The sequence below is a fragment of the Callorhinus ursinus genome, unplaced genomic scaffold (genome assembly GCF_003265705.2).
Source record: "Callorhinus ursinus isolate GAN/ISIS: 27379988/994484 unplaced genomic scaffold, GSC_fseal_2.0 scaffold12, whole genome shotgun sequence".
Lineage (NCBI taxonomy): Eukaryota > Metazoa > Chordata > Mammalia > Carnivora > Otariidae > Callorhinus > Callorhinus ursinus.
Genome location: NW_027397074.1, coordinates 75,925,511 through 75,948,425, shown reverse-complemented (window position 1 = coordinate 75,948,425; position 22,915 = coordinate 75,925,511). Strand labels below are relative to the sequence as shown.

The 22,915-nt window shown below is 37.2% G+C and overlaps 1 protein-coding gene across 1 annotated transcript in view; it reads right to left on the bottom strand.

The window, feature by feature from the left end:
* Positions 1–5,046: 5,046 nt before the first annotated feature.
* Positions 5,047–22,915, bottom strand: part of AKR1D1 (aldo-keto reductase family 1 member D1) — a 43,049-nt gene continuing 25,180 nt past the window's right edge. The window contains exons 6-9 of the mRNA XM_025854886.2: positions 17,853–17,962; positions 16,703–16,868; positions 8,803–8,885; positions 5,047–6,844 (exon numbers count right to left, since the gene is read on the bottom strand). Coding sequence (XP_025710671.1) covers positions 6,802–6,844; positions 8,803–8,885; positions 16,703–16,868; positions 17,853–17,962 — 402 coding nt within the window. The 3' untranslated portion in view covers positions 5,047–6,801. The remainder of the gene's footprint in view (positions 6,845–8,802; positions 8,886–16,702; positions 16,869–17,852; positions 17,963–22,915) is intronic.

Here is a 22,915-nt window from a genome sequence, read left to right as displayed (position 1 = left end):
TGCACCAGCTTGCATTCCCACCAACAGTGTAGGAGGGTTCCCCTTTCTCCGCATCCCCGCCAACATCTGTCGTTTCCTGACTTGTTAATTTTAGCCATTCTGACTGGTGTGAGGTGGTATCTCATCGAGGTTTTGATTTGGATTTCCCTGATGCCGAGCGATGTGGAGCACTTTTTCATGTGTCTGTTGGCCATTTGGATGTCTTCTTTGGAAAAATGTCTGTTCATGTCTTCTGCCCATTTCTTGATTGGATTATTTGTTCTTTGGGTGTTGAGTTTGAGAAGTTCTTTATAGATTTTGGATACTAGCCCTTTATCTGATATGTCATTTGCAAATATCTTCTCCCATTCTGTTGGTTGTCTTTTGGTTTTGTGGACTGTTTCTTTTGCTGTGCAAAAGCTTTTTATCTTGATGAAATCCCAGTAGTTCATTTTTGCCCTGGCTTCCCTTGCCTTTGGTGATATGTTTCTAGGAAGAAGTTGCTGTGGCTGAGGTGGAAGAGGTTGCTGCCTGTGTTCTCCTTTAGGATTTTGATGGACTCCTGTCTCACGTTTAGGTCTTTCAACCATTTGGAGTCTATTTTTGTGTGTGGTGTAAGGAAATGGTCCAGTTTCATTCTTCTGCATGTGGCTGTCCAATTTTCCCAACACCATTTGGTGAAGAGACTGTCTTTTTTCCATTGGACATTCTTTCCTGCTTTGTCAAAGATGAGTTGACCATAGATTTGAGGGTCCATTTCTAGGCTCTCGATTCTGTTCCATTGATCTATGTGTCTGTTTTTGTGCCAGTACCATACTGTCTTGATGATGACAGCTTTGTAATAGAGCTGGAAGTCCGGAATTGTGATGCTGCCAGCTTTGCTTTGCTTTTTCAAGATTCCTCTGGCTATTTGGGGTCTCTTCTGGTTCCATACAAATTTTAGGATTATTTGTTCCATTTCTTTGAAAAAAGTGGATGGTATTTTGATGGGGATTGCATTGAATGTGTAGATTGCTCTAGGTAGCATTGACATCTTCACAATGTTGCTTCTTCCAATCCATGAGCATGGAACGTTTTTCCATTTCTTTGTGTCTTCTTCAATTTCTTTCATGAGTATTTTATAGTTTTCTGAGTACAGATCCCTTGCCTCTTTGGTTAAATTTATTCCTAGGTATCTTATGGTTTGGGGTGCAATTATAAATGGAATCGACTTCTTGATTTGTCTCTCTTCTGTCTTGTTGTTGGTGTACAGGAATGCCACTGATTTCTGTGCATTGATATTATATCCTGCTACTTTACTGAATTCCTGTATGAGTTCTAGCAGTTTTGGTCTCTCCTTCAATTTTCAATGAGAGCTTAGCTGGATATAGTATTCTTGGCTGCATATTTTTCTCGTTTAGTTCTCTGAAGATATCATGCCAGTCCTTTCTGGCCTGCCAGGTCTCTGTGGATAGGTCTGTTGCCAATCTAATATTTCTACCATTATAGGTTACAGATCTCTTCTCCCGAGCTGCTTTCAGGATTTTCTCTTTGTCTCTGAGACTCGTAAGTTTTACTATTAGATGTCGGGGTGTTGACCTATTTTTATTGATTTTGAGAGGGGTTCTCTGTGCCTCCTGAATTTTGATGCCTGTTTCCTTCCTCACATTAGGGAAGTTCTCTGCTATAATTTGTTCCAATATACCTTCTGCCCCTCTCTCTCTTCTTCTTCTGGGATCCCAATTATTCTAATGTTGTTTCCTCTTATTGTATCACTTATCTCTCGAATTCTGCCCTTGTGATCCTGTAGTTGTTTCTCTCTTTTTCTCAGCCTCTTTATTTTCCATCATTTGGTCTTCTATATCGCTGATTCTCTCTTCTGCCTCATTTATCCTAGCAGTTAGTGCCCCCATTTTTGATTGCACCTCATTAATAGCCTTTTTGATTTTGACTTGGTTAGATTTTAGTTCTTTTATTTCTCCAGAAAGGGTTTCTCTAATAACTTCCATGCTTTTTTCAAGCCCAGCTAGTATCTTTAACGTCATGATTCTGAACTCTAGGTCTGACATCGTACTAATGTCTGTATTGAGTAGGTCCCTGGCTGACGGTACTACCTTTTGTTCTTTTTGCTGAGGTGATTTTTTTCGTCTTGTCATTTTGTCCAGAGGAGAATAGATGAATGAGAGAACAAAATGCTACCAGGTTAACAACGTCCCCAGCAAATATACTCTAAACAAATCAGAAAAGACCTGAAACCAGGGAAAAGAAAGGGAAAGAAAGAAAAAAGAAAGAGAAAAAAAAAAGAAAAAAAAAGATAAAAACAAAAACAGAACAATACAAAAAAAGCAGAATATGATCAAATATGATCAGGCTAGTGCATAGATCAGTGCCACACACTAGATTTTGGGCGTATTTTGGTCTGTTAGAAAAAAGTGCCTCCTAAAATTTTAAAGGAAGAAAGACTTATATATGTACAAAATAAGGGTTGATACAATGAAGGGATGGAAGATGATTGTAAAGATGAAAATTATAAAAGATTTTATAAAAGGGATTGATAAGATAAGAAGTTGTTTGAAAAAAGAAAGAAGAAGATTTAAAAAAAGAAAAAGAAAAAGAAAAACGAAAGAAAAAAAAAGGTAGAGAATGTGATCAGGCAGGAGACTAGAACAAAGCCATACACTAGTGATTTAGGGTATATTTTGATCTGTTAGAAGAAACTGTATCTCAATATTTTAAAGAGAGAACAATTTATATACATATGCCAAAAATAAGGGTAACTACTATGAAGGGATAAAATATGACTCTAAAAATGAAAAATAAAAAATGTTTTTTTAAAAAAAGGGATTGATAAGGTGTTGGTTGAAAAAGGGAAAAAGAAAAATTAAAAAAAAACAGTTAAAAAATTAACTTTTAAAAACAAATGAATAATGGTAAAAAAAGCCATGAATTCTATGTGCAGTATTCCCCTAGCGCTGGAGTTCTCCCGTTCTCCTTGGTCGGTAAACTTGGTCTTGGCCTGCTGGCTGTTCGTGCTGATCTTCTGGGGGAGGGGCCTGTTGCCGTGGTTCCCAAATGTCTTTGCCGGAGGTGGAATTGCCCCGCCCTTGTCAGTCCCGGCTAAGCAAGCTGCTCGGGTTTGCTCTCAGGAGCTTTTGTTCCCTGCAAGCTCTCGGTACAGCTTTGGAGGACCAGGGTGAAAATGGTGGCCTCCCAATCACCACCTGGAGGAGCCGAGAACTCGGGGCCCCGCTCCTCAGTGCGACTCCAGAGAAATGCAATCACTCCCGTGTCCCCGGCCGCACTCCGTGCTCACCCAGCCTGTGACCGAGCGTTTCTATCTCTGGCACCCGACCCGTGTGGAGTCTCCAAACCCAGCAGATCCCTGCGGTGCGCTCCCGCGCCGCTCCTCCCCGGGGAGGAAGGGGAGTCTCCCCGGCTCTGCCGCTTGTTGGGTCCCTGCTGGAGGAGCAGTGGCCCAACTGGGCCGCGGATCACAGTTTATGGCCACCCCGAGCTGAGAGCCCGCGCCTCAGCTCCGTCTCTGTAGTCGGCTTTCCCGCTCCGATTCCTGGGAGCTCTGCTGCACTCAGTCACCCCCAGTCTTTCTGTGACCCCGAGGGTCCTGAGACCACACTGTCCCACGAGGGTTCCACCCCCCGCTTAGCCACTGGAGCGACGTCCCTCAGCGGAGCCGACCTCTAAAAGGTCCGATTTTGTGCTCCGCGGCTCTAGCACTTGCCAGAAGCGGCCGACGGAGGCCCCTCCCCCGCCGTCTATCCTCCCGAATATCGCCTCGGAGTCACTTCTCCACACGTCCTACCTTCCAGAAAGTGGTCGCTTCTCTGTTCAGAGAGTTGTTGCTACTCTCCTGTTCGATCTCCTGTTGAGTTCGTAGGTGTTCAGAATGGTTTGATCCCTATCCAGCTGAATTCCTGGGACCAGACGAAATCCAGGTCTCCTACTCCTCCGCCATCTTGCTCCGCCCCCCCCAGTAGGATGTTCTTTAACCTCCAAGTATTTGTGGTCTTTCCAAATTTTTTCTTGTGGTTGACTTCAAATTTCATAGTGTTGTGGTCAGAAAAGTTGCATGGTATGATCTTAATCTTTTTGTACTTGTTAAGACCTGATTTGTGACCTAGTACATGATCTATTCTGGAGAATGTCCCATGTGCATGTGAAAAGAATGTGTACTTTGCTGCTTTAGGAGAGAGTGTACTAAATATATCTGTTAAGCCTATTTGGTCCAGTGTGTTGTTCAAAGCCATTGTTTCCTTGTTGATTTTCTGCTTAGATGATCTGTCCATTGATGTAAATGGTGTGTTAAAGTCTCCTACTGTTATTGTATTATTATCAATGAGTTCCTTTATGTTATTGTTTTATATAAGGAACAGATAATTTAAAGCATCACTCTGATCTCTGTCTTGATCTGTACATGGTGTTCTCCCTATATGTTGTTAGTGTCCAAATTTCCCCTTTTTATAAGGCACCAGTCTTACTGGATTTGGAGCCACCCTACTCCATTATGACCTCATCTTAATGAATTATATATGCAATGACCTGCAATGACCCTATTTCCAAATAAGGTCACATTCTGAGGTGCTAGGCGCTAGGACTTTAAGGTTTGAATTTGGGGGTGGGAGGACATAATTCATCCCAAAATAGATGGGAAGTTTGTGAGGGGTGTGAGCAGAGGGAGAGGAGAAATGCAGAAGCTCATATCAGACTGTCACTCTTTCCTGGACTTCCTGTTTTCTGTCTTCAACTCTTTCCCCCTCATCTCTGTATAACTAAGATAGGGTTCCCCTCCTCTAATCTTTAGAAATATTCCTCCCCTTAAAAATGGTAGGACTCTTTCCCAATGACTGTCTTTTAAAAATGGTTTGAAATGTATGGTCCCTCCTCCACACCAGCCCCCTGAAATACGTTGAAGAAGTTTGATAACAGGGAACAGGGCTTAAGTTTCTGTTCTTGTACTATGATACCAGTGCTAAATGTACAGTAAGAACTTAATCAAAAGTCTTTTAATTGAATTGAATTCAGATTATTCTTTCCCTCCCTCTACCTTTAGCAACAAAATGGAGATTCAAGTGGTTCAATAAATCATCACATTTTATTATTTCTTGTAAACAAAATATTTTCCAGAGAAGAGCATTACATTAGCATCAGTGGATACAGTGAGATCAAATTTTCTTAAAGTGCTGATTTCTCAGAAATGTATGTTTTCAGGTCACTAAAGATTATCTGTAAGCAATTGGTCTTGGAAAGACATAATTTTTGAAGAACTCTCTTGCCTAATGAAAATGACTTAATATGAATAAAAAATACATTGCTCCAGTTGAATTGACTATTGGTATATCTCTATTGAATAATTCTAATAATGTTCTTACTTAAAAATTAAAAATTTACATATAGTAATATTACCAGTGTTCTTTCAAACTTGCTACTTTCTTGAAATTCACAGTTATCCCAATAACACTTTCAAAGTCCTAAGTATAATAATTTTATGAAGCCTCTTTTTAATTTTAATTTAATTTTTTTTTAAAGATTTTAAGTAATCTCTACACCCAGCATGAGGCTTGAACTCACAACCCTGAGATTAAGAGTCACATGCTCCACTGAATGAGCCAGCTAGGGACCCCTAAAGCCTCCTTTTTAAATGCCTTCTTTTAAAATAGTCATCTTTGGGGGCACCTGGGTGGCTCAGTCAGTTAAACATCTGACTTGATTTCAGCTCAGTTCTTTTTTTTTTTTAAGATTTTATTTATTTATTTGAGAAACAGAGAATGAGAGACAGCACGAGAGGGCAGAGGGTCAGAGGGAGAAGCAGACTCCCTGCTGAGCAGGGAGCCCGATGTGGGACTCGATCCCGGGACTCCAGGATCATGACCTGAGCTGAAAGCAGTCGCTTAACCAACTGAGCCACCCAGGTGCCCTTCAGCTCAGTTCTTGATCTCAGGGTCATGAGTTCTGGTTTCCCAGCATGGAGCCTACTTAAAAAATAGTCATCTTTGGATTATTTTATGACTCAGGGTTTTGTGTCTGTTGATTGTCTCAAGCTACTTCACATAATGGTGGATGTATGAGTAGGCCAAGAGTGATAGGCAGTGTAAGAATGGATCACCAGTTATGTTCATTCTCAGGCCCTTGAAAGCATGCAAGAGAGAACCAGCAATTAGCCATCCCTCAAACTAGGTAAAAGCTAAATGAACCCACACTGGATGGAAAAAACAACAACCAAATCATTATGTCTATGCTGACCACTGTGGTGTTTAATTAGCTCTATTTTAAGACTTTTCTATGCTTAGCCCTTTCTCTTTACACAGGGTGCAGCAAATCACTTCCTTCTTAATAATGCATGTATGGATCTTATCTTGACTGTGTCTGTGTTATAATCGATGGTCCAAATCATCAAAGTCACTGCCAACACTGGCATGCACTAGCTCACCACCCTCTTTGTTGCCCTGTTAACTGCTAAAGTAAGGAACTCAGACTACCAATGGCAGTGCTCACATTTATGAGTTATTTATCTTCATATATTGCCTCTGTAGTCTTTTCTAAAGCCTAATGTTTTTCTGTCTGGAACCCAAAAGACCTTGATCCAATAAAATATTAGCTTATAGTTTCCAAACAATTATTTCAACAGATTTAAACATATTTTTTTCTTCATATTTAAACATATTTTTTTCTTCATATACTTAAGCCAAAGTCAAACTTAAGCATGTTAACATCACCACTTTATCTAAAGATAGTAAAACTTTTTAAATTTCTTCCTCTGGGGGAACCACCCAGCCCAAGGTTCTGGCATGCATGGGAGGGAAAAATCAGTTCAGGAGCATTATGAAGTCAGTATTCATCATGAAATGGGTATTCGGGATGATCACACCACCTGTCAAAACAATTCCCCAAAGGGAAAAATTTCACTGCAAATGTTGCACAGCTGTATGTGTTACTAGCCTCCTTCAACAATTTCACTGATCCCTCCCTCTCTCCCTTACTCATTCCCTGTTTCTCACCCTATCTCCTCTGTTTTCCCTCAAGCCAGCGTCTCTTATTGAAGCCCTAGACAACACCCTCCGGTAAGCGTGTGTGTGTGTGTGTGTGTGTGTGTGTGTTGGAAGGCCTCTCTATCAAGATTTTGCTCAGAACAAAAGCACATGAGGTGAGAGCAATGCCTGTTTGTGGTTTTTCATGCCCTTTCTCAATTCCTTCCTCCCCTCTGCTGTTTTGACACAGGCTGCCTTCCATGTCAATGATCCACATAAGCATTTCTCTTCAAATTTCTATTACCCATCATTATCACTCTCTTCTCGGAGTTTTTACCTGCCCTTCTCACTGGACCTCCTGCGAACTGAAAGTCTGAGATCTAGAAAGGTGATCAGTGAAGTAAGTTTCCATAATAATGATGATGATAATGAACCTATCCCTTAAACAACAGTGATGGAACAGTCAATAAGAAAGGATTGGCGTGGGTTGTACCTGCCATGGACCATGTCTAAGATTCAGTTCTCTGCAAGTATTATGAGCTTTAAATTAAAATACAAAATAAATAAAGGCTTTTCAATGTCAAAGATCAACTGGATGAAAAACAGAGAAGAATCATGGCCTACCATTCCTAAATGGTACATTTTTTTTTTTTTTTGATAAATGAAGCCTACTGTTTGTTTCTCCTTGCTGATTTTTCTAGTTATTTCCTATGAGTTATTTTCCCAGTGTTGTGGTAATTAGGTATTAAATATGTCAAATTTCAAACTAAATATTGTCACCAACTAGCTGTAAAAAAAATCAGTACATTAGTGGTTTGACTGTCTCTTACTATCTCTTCTTAATTTAATGATATTTATTCAATAGTAATAGTTCATCTTCAAGAGCTATTAATTAACCAGTAAGTGTTGGTTAGGTCTGTGTTTGTGTTTACCTTTTTGTTTCCAAGGCTAGGTGATACCTTTTGATGTCAAATAATGTTTTGCCCTGGAAAATTCACATTAGGAGGCTGTTGTATTAATTCAGAAATTGATTCAGAAATTCAATATTAGCATAGTCAGTGTGCTTTTTGACTAATGAGAAATAGTGGGAACAATAAAATAAGTGTTCAAACTATATTAACTACCCTAATGAGCATTTTCCAAATGCTCTCTTAGAGAGGAGATTACAAACAGATTACTATCCAGGTGATTTCAAGAACTGGAAATAGTAATGAATAAAAAGAAAAAATGTGTATATATACATATATATATATGAGAACCATATATGTATGAACTGTAGTCTTTTGTTATTTTAAAGGCCCTATACTATTTAGAGAATAAAGGGCTACTTCAATTGATTAGCCAAATTTAGCAACATTTTGAAGGAGTGTAAGGAATTTTGCTCGTGGGAAGTCAGCTAATAGGTGAAGTTAGAAGCTCCACAATCTTACAGGTAAGCATTTGCCTATAGCCCTAGGTTCTTAGCTTCTAATGTGGTATTCTTTCTACTATGTTCCCATGTCTCTTTCTTTTTTGTTAATAACTTTGCTCTAAATTGTACATCACTTTGACTTTTAGGAAAAAATAAATAGGTTAGAATATTTGTGTTGCTGTTGTATTAACATATATACACTATGACTTAATTCTCATCAGGTATTTAGCCTGCCATTCTCTAACCTAAGTCATGAGATGTCATAAATGCCAGATATATTTTTAATAAAACTGTAGCTTATAGGAAGTTCCTGGAGTAAATGTAATTTACCCAGACCTGTTTAGTACTCAGAACATGCTGCCTACTTTCCTTTACCCTTGTGATTTCTATGGCCCTAGCATAATCCAATACCCCTGGGCAGTACTTGGTGAATGGTCCCCCCATACTCACATGAGCATCTCCACAAAGCGGACATTTTTATTCAAGGCCTCAATGTCCTTCATTTCTTCTTCAGTGAGAGAAAAGTCAAAGATCTGAAATAACAGAAATAAAAGACATTATTGAAGGTAGAAAATGGGTCAAGCCTGGGATCAGGGAATGGGACCAGCAGCAGGAACCCTTTAAAAATTTATGAGCATTCTTTTTTTTTATGAACATGTTTAAAAGAATTATTCACCGTGACCAAGTGGGATTTATTCCTGGGCTGCAAGGGTAGTTCAATATTCACAAATCAATCGATGTGATGTACCACATTAATAAAAGAAAGGATAAGAACCATATGATCCTTTCAATAGATGCAGAAAAAGCATTTGACAAAGTACAGCATCCTTTCTTGATAAAAATCCTCAACAAAATAGGGATAGAGGGAACATACCTCAATATCATAAAGGCCATATACAAAAAACCCACAGCTAATGTATCATCCTCAATGAGGAAAAACTGAGAGCTTTTCCTCTACAGTCAGGAAAGAGACAGGGATGTCCACTCTCACCATTGTTATTTAACATAGTAGTGGAAGTCCTAGCTTCAGCAATCAGATAACAAAAGGAAATAAAAGGCACCCAGACAGGCAAGGAAGAGATCAAATTTTCACCGTTTGCAGACAACATGATACTCTATGTAGAAAACCCAAAAGACTCCACCAAAAAATTGCTAGAACTGATACATGAATTCAGCAAAGTCACAGGATACAAAATCAATGTACAGAAATCTGTTATATTTTTTTTCTTTTGATTTTATTTTATTTTTAAGATTTTATTTATTTGAGAGAGAGAGCGTGAGTGGGGGTGAGGAACAGAGGGAGAGGGACAAGCAGACTGTGCTGAGTGAGGAGCCTAAGGCCAGCTTGATCTCATGACCCTGAGATCACGACCTAAGCCAAAACTAAGAGTCAGGCGCTTAACCAACTGAGCCATCCAGGCGCCCCAGAAATCTGTTGCATTTTTATACACCAATAATGAAGCAGCAGAAAGAGAAATCAAGGAATCAATCCCATTTACAATTGCACCCAAAACCATAAGATACCTAGGAATAAACCTAACCAAAGAGGGAAAAGATCTGTAGTCTGAAAACTGGAGAACACGTAAGAAAGAAATTGAGGATGACACAAAGAAATGGAAAAACATTCTGTGCTCATGGATTGGAAGAACAAGTATTATTAAAATGTTTAATCCACCCAAAGCAATCTATACATTCCATGCAATCGCTATTAATATATAATTTTCCACAGAACTAGAACAAATAATACTTAAATTTGTATGGAAACACAAAAGACCCCAAATTAAAAAAAAAAAAAAAAGATGCTGAATAGCCAAAGCAAACCTGAAAAAGAAAAGCAAAGCTGAGGGCATCACAATTCAGGAATTCAAGATATATTACAAAACTATAGTGATCAAAACAGTATGGTACTGGCACAAAAACAGACACATAGATCAATGAAACCCAGAAATGAGCCCACAACTATACGGTCAACGAATCTTCAACAAAGCAGGAAAGAATATCCAATGAAAAAAGATCATCTCTTCAACAAATGGTGTTTTGTTGGACCACTTTTTACACCATACACAAAATAAATTCAAAATGGATGAAAGACCTAAGTGTGAGACAGGAAACCATCAAAATCTTAGAACACAGGCAGTAACCTTTCTGACATTGGCCATAGCAACTTCTTTCTAGATATGTTGTCAGAGGCAAGGGAAACAAAAGCAAAAATGAACTATTGGAACTTTATCAAGATAAAAACTTCTGCACATTGAAGGAAACAATCAATGTAACTAAAAGGCAGCCTATAAAATGGGAGAAGATACGTGCAAATGACATATCTGATAAAGGGTTAGTATCCAAAATATATAAAGGCCTCAACACCTAAACAAATAATCCCCAGTTAAAAAATGGGCAGAAGACAAGAACAGACATTTTTCCAAAGAAGACATACAGATGGCCAACTGTCACATGAAAAGATGCTCAACATCACTCATCAGCAGGGAAATACAAATCAAAACCACAATGTGATACCACGTCACACCAGTCAGAATAGCTAAAATTAACAAGTCAGGAAACAACAGGTGTTGGCGAGGACGTGGAGAAAGGGGAACCCTCCTACACTGTTGGTGGGAATGCTAGTGCAGCCACTGGAAAACAGTGTGGAGGTTCCTCAAAAATTTAAAAATAGAATTACCCTATGATCCAGCAATTACACTGCTAGATACTTACCTAAAGGATACAAAAATACTGATTTGAAGGGATACATGCATCCTGATGTTTATAGCAGCATTATCAACAATAGCCAAGATACGGAAGGAGCCCAAATGTCCATCAACTGATGAATGGGAAAAAAAAAGATGTGGTATATATACATACAATGGAATATTACTCAGCCATAAGAAACAATGAATCTCTCCTTTTGCTATAACGTGTATGGAGCTAGAGAGTATTATGCTAAGCGAAATAAGTCAGAGAAAGACAAATACCAAATGACTTACTCATATGTGGAATTTAAGAAACAAAATGGATGAGTATAGGGGATGGAAAAGAAAAAGAGAGAAGGAAGTAAACCATAAGAGACTCTTTACCATAGAGAACAAACTGAGGGTTGTTGGAGGGGCAGTGGGTGGGGGATGGGCTAAATGGGTGATGGGCATTAAGGAGGGCACTTGTTGTAATGAACACTGGGTGTTATGAGTGATGAATCCCTAAATTCTACTCCTGAAACCAATATTACACCATATGTTAACTAACCAGAATGTCAATAAAAAATTGATACAAAAAATAATTGTTAGTTTCTTTCAGTTCTGTCAGATATTTCCTTTTAGTTCTTCATTTATGTTGAAGCTCCATTATTAGTGATATACACATAAAAGATTTTTATGTCAAAAATTTATGAATATTAATGATGTACTATATGTTGGTTAATTGAATTTAAATAAATAAATTAATTAATTAAAAATAAAAATAAATCAAAAAATAAAATTATGAATATCTGCAAATGTGAGAGAAGTTGGGCTGGTGCTGGGGGGCCACATCCCCAGGCAGAATTGGGGTTCTTCTGTTCTGCTCTTTGTCTTTGAGACACTCCTGCTAGGGCTTTCTTGCAGGACATTCCAAATGCACTGCAACAACGTATGTTCAGGACACCTAAAATTCCAAGAGTGAAGAATTTTTTATTGTTTCTGGATGAGAAGCTAAACCTCTGATTTTGGACTATGGCCTTTGTGCACTTGTTTTTTAAAATATTCCCTAGTCTCTAAATTTGCTTATGCATTTTTTTAACTTTTAATTTGCTTTGTTTTATCCTCTTAATCATTTCTCTCATCATTTTTAATATGTTTTCTACCTTTTAAATCTATTACATTTTCATTATTTTTTCTTAGCTTGTACATTTTATACTCTGGTTTTATAATTGTCCTTTATTAACATTTTAATATTTTATTTTAGCTTATTTACATTTTTAGCACTTGGTTTGTCTATAATGATCTTTTACTGTATTGTTTTAACTTGTAATCCCTTAACTTTTATTTTAGTAATTTATATTTATAAATTTTAATTATATAAGTGATACATAAATATATGCTTTTTTGTGAGAATTAAAACACTACAGAAGTCTATGGACTTGCACAGAATAATAAATGAAAGGCCCTCTTGTTACCCACCACTCCAATCCTATTCTTCTTCCCAAACATTCCTTCCAAACATCCAACACACCAAGAACAAAATGCAACAATTGTATCGTATTTTTATTATTCTGCAACTTTCTTTCATTCATAGAATATGTCTTGGTGATCTTTTCTGACAAAATACTGACTTTAATTTAATCACTGCATTCATAGTATAGCTGTAACACTATTTACCTAATCATTCCCCCATGGGTTGTGTCCAAGTGCTCTTTTCAGGGAGTGCTTTTCTTTGATTATTATTCAAATATTGAGTTTATGAGATTGTGAATCAAAACTTTGCATTACATGGAAACAGTCATGAATGACCAATCACTTATAAAATAAATCCTTACTCAAACTTTCTTTTTGCTTAACATTAGGTCCACTTTTTAAGTATTGGTGATTCATTTTCTGACTCCAGTGAATATATAATGTAAAGTGAAGTTGTAAATCTTGCCAAAGATGCAGGATTTCATGAAGTCAATGAAAGTGATCTTGGTTTGCTTCAATTATAGGCAAAATGTTTTTCAGATGGAATCTGATGCAGTTAAAGTCTACTTCAGTAGATGTATCAAGAGTGTGATTTGAAAAAAAATCAAAGGATTTATAATCTTCAGATGAAGTTCTGTGAAATTTTACCAGCATTATTCTTTTTATGATCCCTTAGCAAAAACCTTTCTGAAGTAGAGAACGTCACATTCTGTTATCATGCAATTTTGTCAAGCATATTTTTAAGTTTCTTCTAAGATTTAGTACACATATACAATCGTAACCTAAATTTTGTTGACTATAAAATAACTAAAATTATTTCATAATTTTCTAATTTTTTTTTTTAAGTAGGCTCCACACTCAGCATAGAGCCCAATGTGGGGCTTGAATTCACGACCCTGAGATCAAGACCTGAGGTGAGATCAAGAGTTGGATGCTCCACTGACAGAGCCACCCAGGCGCCCCTTCGGTTTTAATTTTAAGGTAAACTTCCACATTCTTCCTCCCTCCCTCCATTCTTTCTATGCAATGCTTTTCTTTATTTTATGTGGGTTGATTTTCATTTTTTTATGACACAAATTATCCTAAGTTATTCACTTATTCAGGATCTCACATAGCTGAGTACCTGATATTCTGCCCCCACTGCCCCAATCTGCTTCTCTTATAGTAAAGATTTCAAGAAAGAGAAAGTGTTAACCGTATTCAATGCTGTTGGAAGATCTACCAGAACAAGGACAGAGAAGTGATTATTGGCTCTAGCAAGGTGGAGGTCATTGGTGAACTTGACAAGAGCTGTGTCAGGGTGAAACCTCAGTTTCAATGGGTTTAAAGGAGAGTGGGGGAAAGGGACTTGGAGGTAGTGAGAACAGAATTCTCTTTTAAGGGTCTGTTGTAAACAGAAAGAAAGAACTGGATAATAGCTGGAGAAGAACGTCTAGATTGGATTTTACCTTTTGAGACTGGAGGTTACAGCATATTTGTATGTTGATGGGAGTTATGTAGTGGAGGGATAACGCAGCAGAGAGAGGGGAATTTTTGAGGGGTATGAAAGGGTTATTAGGTATTAATAACTGCAGTTTCCAAGGAATAATAATGGGAATAGTGGATGAAATATATAGGACAAGATCATTGTGGGAGAAGAGGTTAAAGAACTATCAGGCCAGGTTATTGGAAGGACTATCCATGTGTATGTTGAATTCACTAAGAATTGTGACGGGGAGAGTTTTGGAAAGAGGGAAAGTGAGTAACCTTCAAGGAATGGGTGTCAGTGGATGATGGCAACAAGGCAGATAGTGGGTGGTAAAATTTGATTTTTTGTTGTTTTAATGTTAAAAATATCCTGCTTTTTAATTTTCTTCATTCTTACCTTGAATTTTATATAGCTTTTGTTTTTAATTTACAATTTAACTTTTTGTTACATGATTTTTATTTCTTTGACTTTTTTTTCCTTTATTGTAAACATATTTAATTTTCCCTTTACCCTTTATGTTTTGTGGACATTCCCCATTCTTTTAAAATACTTTTAAAGGTTTACTTTACCTTAGTTCTAAAAGAAAATAATTTTCTATTTTGTCAATTCTTGGTTTTAATACCCAGCAAAATTTGTGGCTACAGGGCAAATCTAAACCCTATAGAGTGGAAATTAGCTGTGATTTCCACTGTCATTTTCCTTATAGATTTTTATCTCTTTCATATTTTCTTGTGGTATGTGAGCCTCTGAACTCCATTTCCTTATTATCAGGACTATGGAAATATACTGACTATATGACTATAACAGAAAGAGTTGTGATAAAATTTTTAGGAGAATGATTTAGGAGATTGTACCTTTACTACAAAGTTGTGATTCACTAAATAACATAAAGTCCAAAGGCTTTAACCTTCCATTGCACAGACCACTAGTAACCACTCTCATTTTCTGAACAGTAAAATTTTGAATCCATGAAAATATTTGTTTCAGGTGCATCAAAACTTGTCTTAATTTTTGATGAACTAACACATTAGCTGTCTAGATAGCTTATTCTTTTAAGATGGCTGAAAACAGTGTCAACCCCTTTTAGTAAGAGGTATTTTGTTAAATGTTAAAATGCTGTCCGTAGTGGTATAATTGTTTATCATTCTTTCCTCTTTTTGCTAATAACAGAACCCGCTCTTTCCTCTTAAGAATTTATCTTCCACCATCTAGGAGCGCTGTTTGTCACATGAATTCATTTCCAGCACAGGAATACGGTTGTAGCCCAGGGGGCCAATCAAAGTATCTTACTGGATACGGTGATTAATGTGGGAGTGGTGCATGACCCACAAAGGGACAACCAGGGATTGATAGAGATCCTCACAGAAGCCTTTACCTGTGATCATCTTCACTGAGTATGAGTAATAGATTAGCCTGGAGCTGTCAGGGACTGTTTGTGCCACCATGTAGAGAAAGAGAAGGTTGAGGGGGAAGAGGGGAGTGTGGAGGGAGGAAGGGAACTCAGTCCTTTTATAAATCATTTGAATACCCCTGCCCAGTCATGCCTGATTTATCCATGGGATGTTCCAGTTATATGGCCCAATAAATCATGTCTCTCTTTGATAAGTTTGAGTTGCATTCTGTCATGTGGTAGCAAAAAAGCTCTGAAGATAAATTGTCTAATATCATGAATATCTTCCTGTGGCAGTACTTATATTTTCACCCCATTATTTTAAAAGGCTATATAATATTTCATTGTACAAATATATTATAATTTGTTTTACAAGATTCTACTGAAGATTGTTTCCAAGTTTTTTTAAAAATGATAAATCATGCTCTAGTAAATATCCATATATGTGTGCATGTATGTGTAAATATAGTATCAAGATTGTTGGGTCAAATGGATATGTGGGCTTGAATTTTGATGGATCTGGAAAAGTGACATCCTGCTCCTTCAAATCTTATACCAGTTAATGTTTCTAACAGGAGTATATGAAAGTGCCTGTTTTTGTACATATTCAATATTCTGATTATTTTCCTATCTGAGGGGATAAATCCTGTCTCATTTACTTACTTTTTGAGATTATTAAACTCATTAAACTACTTATTTAAATATTTTCTTAAATAAAATTATTGAGACAAACAACTTACTTTTTGAGATTATTAACTGATGAGTAATTAATTTTGCATGGTACTTTTCTATGGCTGTATTTACCTAGCAGTTTAGCCTTGAGTAGTAGCAGAGTAAACTAATCACTCCTTTGTCTAGTGACCTCTTCTCACCTGTAAGTTATGATGCTGATCACAGATTATTTATAGAGGAAATAGAGGCAATTAGCACTCATGAAGTCGAATGATCTTCTTCAATAATTTCCAAATTTGTTCCTAACTTTTACCAGAGATGTTAAGGAGGCAGAAAGTTTGCTATTATCAATTTCAAATTTTATACCTTTTATACCTTCCATTCCTGCTGTTCTGGTGGAGAAGTGAGTAGGTAGTGCCAAGAGTCTAGGTAAGGTAAGGAAACAGAAGAAATAAGGGAGCTAGGTTATGTATGAGCAGTGAGGCAATCCCTAAAATGCTGGGAACTGTCTCAAATTCAGATATACAGAGTGTGGTTTGGGAAGCAGGTATAAAATAAAATATGAAGGCATTACAAGTTTCTTATTAATCTGAACTGGAAGTTCTTCAAACAAACAAACAAACAAACAAACAAACAAAACAACTCTACTTTTTACATTTCCAGAAGCAGTTCTCTTACTTGAAAGTTTTCTTTGATCCTTTCAGGGTTAAAGCTTTTAGGAATAACAACCACTCCTCTCTGGATGTTGAAACGCAAAACAATTTGAGCTGCTGTCTTCTTGTACCTTTTCCCCAGTACGTTTAGAAGTTCATCCTTTAGCAAAGGTGGGGAAGATACATTCACCCTTAAAAAAAAAAAAAATCAAAACCTGCATCATATTTAGCTCAGGTAATAAGAACAGATGTTTAGTCAATCACCCTTCTCCTCTGTCTCCCCAACCACCTGGTCACCTACCAGGACACTTGAGGTCCCCTGTAACCAATTTCTCAGAGTGCAGAGCACTCAGTGTTGAAGAGTTGCTTTTAGCATGAAAAGATCAAGATTTTATATGTCAGTCACATTTCAATAAAATGAATAAATGGATAAATAAAAAGAAAAGATCAAGAGAGGCAAATTGAAGGGGCACCTGGGTGGCTCAGTCCTTAAGTGTCTGCCTTCGGCTCAGGTCATGATCCCAGGGTCCGGGGATGGAGCCCTGCATCAGGCTCCCTGCTCTGCGGGAAGCCTGATTCTCCCTCTCCCACTCCCCTCGCTGTGTCTTTCTCTGTCAAATAAATAAAATCTTTAAAAAAAAAAGGAGAGAGGCAAATTGATAGAGCTGCCTCTTTCAGAGGGTAAATGGTATTTCTTTGCGGGTTTCAGAGAGAGGACTGAGTTGGAAGTAGGCATGCAGGGTAAGGCAGGAAAACCAAAGTGGAAGAAACAGAGGCACAACTCTTCGAGTCATGTTTATGTAGAAAAGTTTCTACTTAAGTCTGTGGAACACATCACAGCAGAAGTGAATACAGAGATCAAAAAATTCTAAATTTTCAGGATATGGTCATGAAGACTCTTTGTCAAATATACCTAAACTAACATTTAGTGAGCATTTCCTATGTTTCAGGCACTGTTAGGTAATTTTATACATACAGTATAATCAATTCTTATACCACCTGTGTGAGGAAGGTTTCATTAGCTCCAACTTGTAGATATAGAGAATGGCTCAAAAAGATTAAGTTACTTTCTTAAAATCACAGAGCCATATAGTCATGCCAATCAAGTAATTCACATTAGTCTCATACTCTATATCAAAGGAAACACTGCTGAAGAGACATACAGCATTGCTTACCAGTTTGGATTCCTAGAGGTCCCCAAAGGGCTGTATGCAATAATGACAATGTCATGTTGTTGGCAAAATTTCAAGAGTTTTGGCTGGGTGAAATATGGATGGCACTCAACCTACATGGTTGCATTGGAGAGCAGAGCACAAAATTAAAGCCTTGTAGGGAATGCAGTTTTTACACAGCTTTTAAAAAGTTTTTCAATAAAACCCATTTACAAGTATTATGGATAATGAGGCAAATGCTAAATATTGTTCCTAACAAGGAAATTTTCATTGTTTATTGGTGAGATTAAGTAAAACAAGGTTAGTGAGTTCACCATCTGTGGAGTAATTCTAAAATAAGTGGGGGGCAAATTCAATTTCGTAAAGTTATCATAGTTTAAAACTTTGAGGGAACAAACTTAATTATTTACAGTCACCATTCCAGCAAATACAATTTTCTATAACAAAAAAAACAGTCTCAAGGTTCAGATTACAGTCTTGGTAAATAGAAATGACACGTTGCAGAAGCTCTCTCTCTGTAGCTATCAAGTATCTAAGAATAATTTCACAAGGGGTAGAGCATGTATAACATGAAATCTAAAGATGAATTTTGTCGTTTTGGCCAAGAGTTCTTTACACCACCCGGTGCAGGCCTACGTTCATCTTTAGTATCTTATAACTGGCAAGATTCCTGCACTAAAAATACTTGCGTCACAAAGTTCTTCTCAAAGTTTCTTCTTAGCCACTATGGTAATTTTTGACCTATGCTTTTCTTACCTTTTTAAATTAAAATCAACCAAGGCTGAATTAAAATAATTGAAACATATATTTATTATCTTCATTGTCTGGAAGAGTATTTGATGAGTTTTGTTTCTAGAAGTCACAAGTATATGCTACTGATGAAGTGGCAAAGGTAAACTGAGCCTCTTCCTGGTGGGTCTTCTTTCTGTTCTCTAACTTGACATACTTTTTTTCCCCTGATATAATCTTGTTCCCTTACCCTAAGAAACACTTGTGGGATTTCTCCTCCTTGGAACATTTCTTAAATAATTCTAGAAAGTAACACACAGACTAAAATAAGGCAGGAATCACACTTCTTAGTGTTTCCTTCCTTTACCCTCTCCAACTTCCAACATCGCTCTCTACTTTTTCAATTCCAATCTTGTCTATTATTGGTAGACCAGTCTCTCCAAAATATGTATTTTATCACGTCATTCCACTACTTAGAAACTAACTATGAATTCCTTACTTTAATGCCCTCCTGTTCATTCCAAACACAACATTTCATTTTCCCACAAGGACTCCTTTCTAATCAGATTGGTGTGCTGTTGCTTGTCTCTGGCCTATTAAATATGTAGAAGTATGTATGTATATATCCGTATGTATATATGTGCGTGTTTATATACACATCAAACAGTTTTACAACCTACCCTTTGAAAAAGGACTTCATATGGCTTGTGACAAAAGGTATGCGTAAAAAGGCTATTACAATTAGAAATAAAACAAATAGATATGCACATATCTGTGACTGAACTGAATCTATGAACTGAAATTTAGGACTACGCAGAGAGTTGCACTGGGCAACATACTAGAAACATCTGCTCGACAAAAGCTTTTGAGTTAACATATAAACTCAACAACATAACTTAAAATAATATAATATAAATCTTTGCTTAGACAGTTGTTGGGTAAAAATTCCAGGGCATATCACGAAAGGGACAACCAGTGAGGGAAATTCTGGGGGTGGGAGTGGATAAGTTAATAAGATCTAAATGCATATGAACTCACAGAGAACCATAGTCCTTCTTTTCAGAGCATTTATCTCAGTTTCTAATTATCAATAGATTTTGTGATTGTTTGATTAATGTGTGCTCCCCACTAGATAGCTAGTGCTCCAAGAGGAAGGGTTGTGTCTGTCTTTAGCCACGTATGCATGCACGCCTAGAACCTAGCAAAGTGCCTGGCATAAGGCAGGTGCTCAATGACTGTTGAATGAAAACATAATGATACAGAGAGGACCAAGTCAGCATCTTAGGAAGCATTACTGATGCTGCAGACTGTTACAAGGAGGGGTTTTATAAGGACTGCAGCTTGGTGGGGTCATTTCAGGCCAGTGAATGATCTTTGTTTGGTATGCTGGCACTGGATGCTCAGTTTAAGGTGGAAGGTAGTGATGGTTTCTGTTGTCACAGTACCTTGATGTCATCATTGCCCAGGAACTTGCTCATTTCCAAGAAGAAGCATATCTAAGCACGCTTGCTTCCTTCTTTGCTAGGGACTGGTTTTAGCCCTTCGTGGATGGGCCAGTGGAGAGGCAGTCTTTACTTTTTCTTGTTTACTATGTAAAATTGACATCATTGACAGTGTCTTGACATGTCTGGGGCTTTTACAACACTATTTGGTAGTGCAGAACTTCAGATATCAAAATCTCACAAGGTAAAGTTAAGTTGGACAGAACCTGTGAAGGAAGACATTAACCCCATCCTGTGTCTTTCTGTAAAAAACGGTGTCGAATTTTCATTTCATTAAATCAAACTCAAAAAATAGTTATTGATTCCTAAATCAGGACACCTGGGATTTAGGCCATAGTGAATAGGGTTAGGAAAAACTGAAGAATTTGAAAATCTTTCTTTTCTCCCCACCTCCCTCCCTTCATTTGTTAGGAGAATTAGGTGTGTGAGATTAAATAGCCTGAGGTAGATCCACAGACTCCTTTGAATCAGGCTGGGAAAACACTGCATGACAAATTGCCCACCAGGAAGGCTTTCAGAGAGATTAAGCCAGGGATGGAGGCTGGAGACACATTTGTTTAGATAGACATCATGGGTAGTACTAAGGAAGCTTGGAATGCTCAGGCTCTGAGAATGAGTATAGAGTGCCCTTGTTCATAAAGTCTATGAAAAAATATAAAAATCTACAAGTTATACTTTAGATTTATTCTAATGGGAAAATTAGTTTTTAAATATGTGAATTTTGAATTTTGCAAGGTCTTCAGGTATGTATTCCTTATATATAAAATATGCCCACCCTCTATAAGGCCCACAATATGTCATCATGTTCCTGGACTGAAAGCTGTTTGAATGTGGGCACGGAAAGGTGCTCATTTTGTGTCTCTGGAGTAGAGGTAGGTACCCAGGGCACAGGGTAATGGCTGGTGGCCAGTAGACCTGCACTTGGATCTGTACCATCTCTAGAATATTGGTATATTCACCATGAAGCAAATGAACAAGCTTGGGATATGATTTTCCGACATGTCTTGTTTCCCTTGCAGGGTACATTTGTGAAGCTATTCATGATTCTTGTGCCAGCATATCAGGGTATTTCCTCCCTGGCATGAGGAGACACACTGTCAAATTCTTTTTTTTTCACACTGTCAAATTCTTACTCCATTTTTCATTCTGAGGTCAAAAATCTCCATCCTCTTTTGTATATTTGTAAGAAGGAACATGTGTCATTTTAACTTTTTATAACAAAATATTATTCTTGGGGGTGCAGGAGAGGGACGTGCTGGTGAGGTTAGAGTAGGAATAAAGGGATAGATTGAGATCAGTTAGGAAGTCAAGGGTTGTTGCTATCTGCTCCTAGAGCATATGGTATAGTGTTGGCTTAGGTGTCGATTAGGAAGTAATACTTCTAAATATAGCAACACTTCTATTTTAGCTGGCTATTGTCATGATAGGTAATAATTCATTCTTTCTGTTATTAACTCAAGACAATTTTGAGTTACTAAAAACAATGAATCAAGCAAACAAGTCAGCCATAACTCCAATACGTGAATATTTACCCTAAGAATATTATTTTAATGTAGCTTCTTAGTGTTTTATGAAGTAGGGTGAAGAGACTATCATCATCCCCATTTAACAGTATTTTGTTGTGATTATAAAAGTAACATATACTCATGACAGAAGATTTGGAAAATACAGAAATGCATAAAGAAGAAAACAAAATTCACTTGTCATTCATAGCCAGAGATAACCACGGTTAGTATTTTGATATATTTCTTTCCAATATTTTTTCTATGCATGTTTTAAAATAATATATTCACATCAATACTGAATTACATTTTGTATCCTGGTTTCTCCCCTTCATATCATGGCCATTGCTCTTTTGCTCAAAAATGAGCAAAAGATAATCTTTTATTAAGATTTTACATTACATGAGTTTTATAATTTATTTAAATATTCCCCCAATTTTTCATGTGTGTTGTTTCCTTTCCATTTTTTTTTGGCCTTTATAAACAGTACTGTGACAAACACACATAAAGGCTTTCAGATTTTTTTTTTCACAAGGATAAATTCTTAGGAATATAAGACTGTGAACATCTTTTAAGGCTCTTGACACTTATTGCCAAATTGCTTTCCAGTAAGGCTGAACAAATTTGTACTTTCCAGCACTTTATCACTTGCTTATATGGAACATTATATTAAAAAATAAAACGAAAGCTTTGCTAATTTGATATACAATATGAAATAATACTTAAATTTAAATTTCTGTAATTACTAGTGCAGTTGAACATTTTTCATATGTTCACTAGTCTTGCAATTTGTCTTCTCGAATTTCTGTTCACCGTTCTTTTGCTCACTTTTCTGTTGAGCCTTAGTGTTTTATCTTTGAATTTTTTGTTAATTTTTATTAGGCTTTTAGCTCATAAGGCTATGATCCCGCTTTTCTATTCTATTTAAACTATAATTATCCATTTTTTGCTCTTTGTTTCTAATATTTTTAGAATTTAATGCTTTTATGCTATTAAATATGTCAGTTTCTTTTGTAATTTTCCCATGGCTTCATTTTCTTTTTTTTAAAATATTTTATTTATTTATTTACTTATTTGAGAGAGAGAATGAGAGAGAGAGAGCATGAGGCAGGGGAGGGTCAGGGGGAGAAGCGGACTCCCCGCTGAGTGGGGAGCCCAACGCGGGACTCGATTCCGGTACCCCGGGATCATGACCGGAGCCGAAGGCAGTCGCTTAACCGACTGAGCCACCCAGGCGCCCCTCATGGCTTCATCTTCTCTCTATAGCTCTGGAAAACTAAAATCGTTTTGTAGTATGCACAAGTGACTTCCTCTTTCTTCTTTAACTCCCGGT